Genomic DNA, 1273 nt, shown 5'->3' with positions numbered 1-1273 from the left:
CTGGAGCCGATGCTGCAGAGTCAAGTCCCCGGTGTGCTACTCTTTCACATCTCTGTTCCAGGTAAGTCTCCGGCAGGCCGTCCCGTGAACTTGAGGCCTGTTTAGACTTTGTTGAAGCTTAAGCTGCCTTTCCCGTTTCTTTGTGAGCCCTTTTCTGTTACTCATGCGTGTATATACTTGCATTTACTTTAATTAAAGTCCCTCGGGCTTAGTAAATGTAGGATACCCCTGGATGATAGTAAAAACAAAATGGGTACAATAACACCGCTGCTAACGGAGTCCATCTCCCAAAACGGACGAAACCAAATTCAGACCCAATTTCTTAGTGAGAAGTCAATTACTGTATTGCTTTTGTAACTCTTACATCTGCTTCAGGCTACAAATCGTTTGGCTGATATCCTTGGAAAAGAAAACAAAGTCTACGATTAAGAATATAAGAATGAACTGACATGGCAGAATGGAAACACTACCAAGCGATCAAATATGCTCGGTTATTAGCAAAGGTTTACTTCTAATTAAACAATCTGGTGGGAAGAAAGCCCTACAGGCACTACGGCCCACCAGGACCCACTTAATAGACCCCCGCTCTAGTTAATATTTACACACCGATTGTCACGCTGAGGTGTAAATGTGTAACAGGTAATGGTGGAACCTGTAAAACAGCGATTTTATGAAGCGTGGCCCTGCAGTAATGGACATGTAGGACAAAATGTAAATGTGACACTTCTGCCCCCCAGTTCACACCAGCTTGCACGCTCCGGCGTTATTGAACAAATGACATTAGTGAAGGACGTGGGAATCGGCACAAAGGGAGTGTCACGGGTTCGTTTGGCTAAAGCAACACTGACCGCGAGCAGCAGGGATCACCTACTCCGCTCTGCCGGAGGTCGCTCTGCGAGTCGTGGGGTTGCGCGAAGTCGGAATGAGCCCATCGGTGATCGGGGGGGCTCGCGGGCTGCTGCTCACCGCTTTCCTGCAGGTACGACGGGTGCCGAAGGGGCGAACAGCACAGTCTGCTTTATGATTGTGGACTGGACATTTACACATTCAAATGATAACAGGAGAACGCGGGTGGCGACTATACAGTAGTGGTAATTTGGGCAGAGTACAGGGGGATTCTCACTGTTGTGTCCGATCAGCAAGCAACACGGCGCCACTCACGTGTTCGTTCGTAATGGGCAATGCAGAACGTCTCAATTCATCTTTTTATCTGAGACGTGATAAACAACTAAAAATCGACATCCCCGTATTATTTGATAGAAACCGTCAGTCC

At 47.4% G+C, this 1273-nt stretch overlaps 1 protein-coding gene across 1 annotated transcript in view; it reads left to right on the top strand.

The window, feature by feature from the left end:
* The first annotated feature begins 546 nt into the window (after window positions 1-546).
* Window positions 547-1273, top strand: part of LOC127526543 (transmembrane protein 207-like) — a 15699-nt gene continuing 14972 nt past the window's right edge. The window contains exon 1 of the mRNA XM_051922264.1: window positions 547-979. Within this exon, the coding sequence (XP_051778224.1) occupies window positions 923-979 (57 nt within the window). The 5' untranslated portion in view covers window positions 547-922. The remainder of the gene's footprint in view (window positions 980-1273) is intronic.

The sequence above is a fragment of the Erpetoichthys calabaricus genome, chromosome 2 (genome assembly GCF_900747795.2).
Source record: "Erpetoichthys calabaricus chromosome 2, fErpCal1.3, whole genome shotgun sequence".
Classification (NCBI taxonomy): Eukaryota; Metazoa; Chordata; class Cladistia; order Polypteriformes; family Polypteridae; genus Erpetoichthys; species Erpetoichthys calabaricus.
Note: the sequence above shows the minus strand (reverse complement) of the source record. Positions and strands in the feature narration are given on the sequence as shown.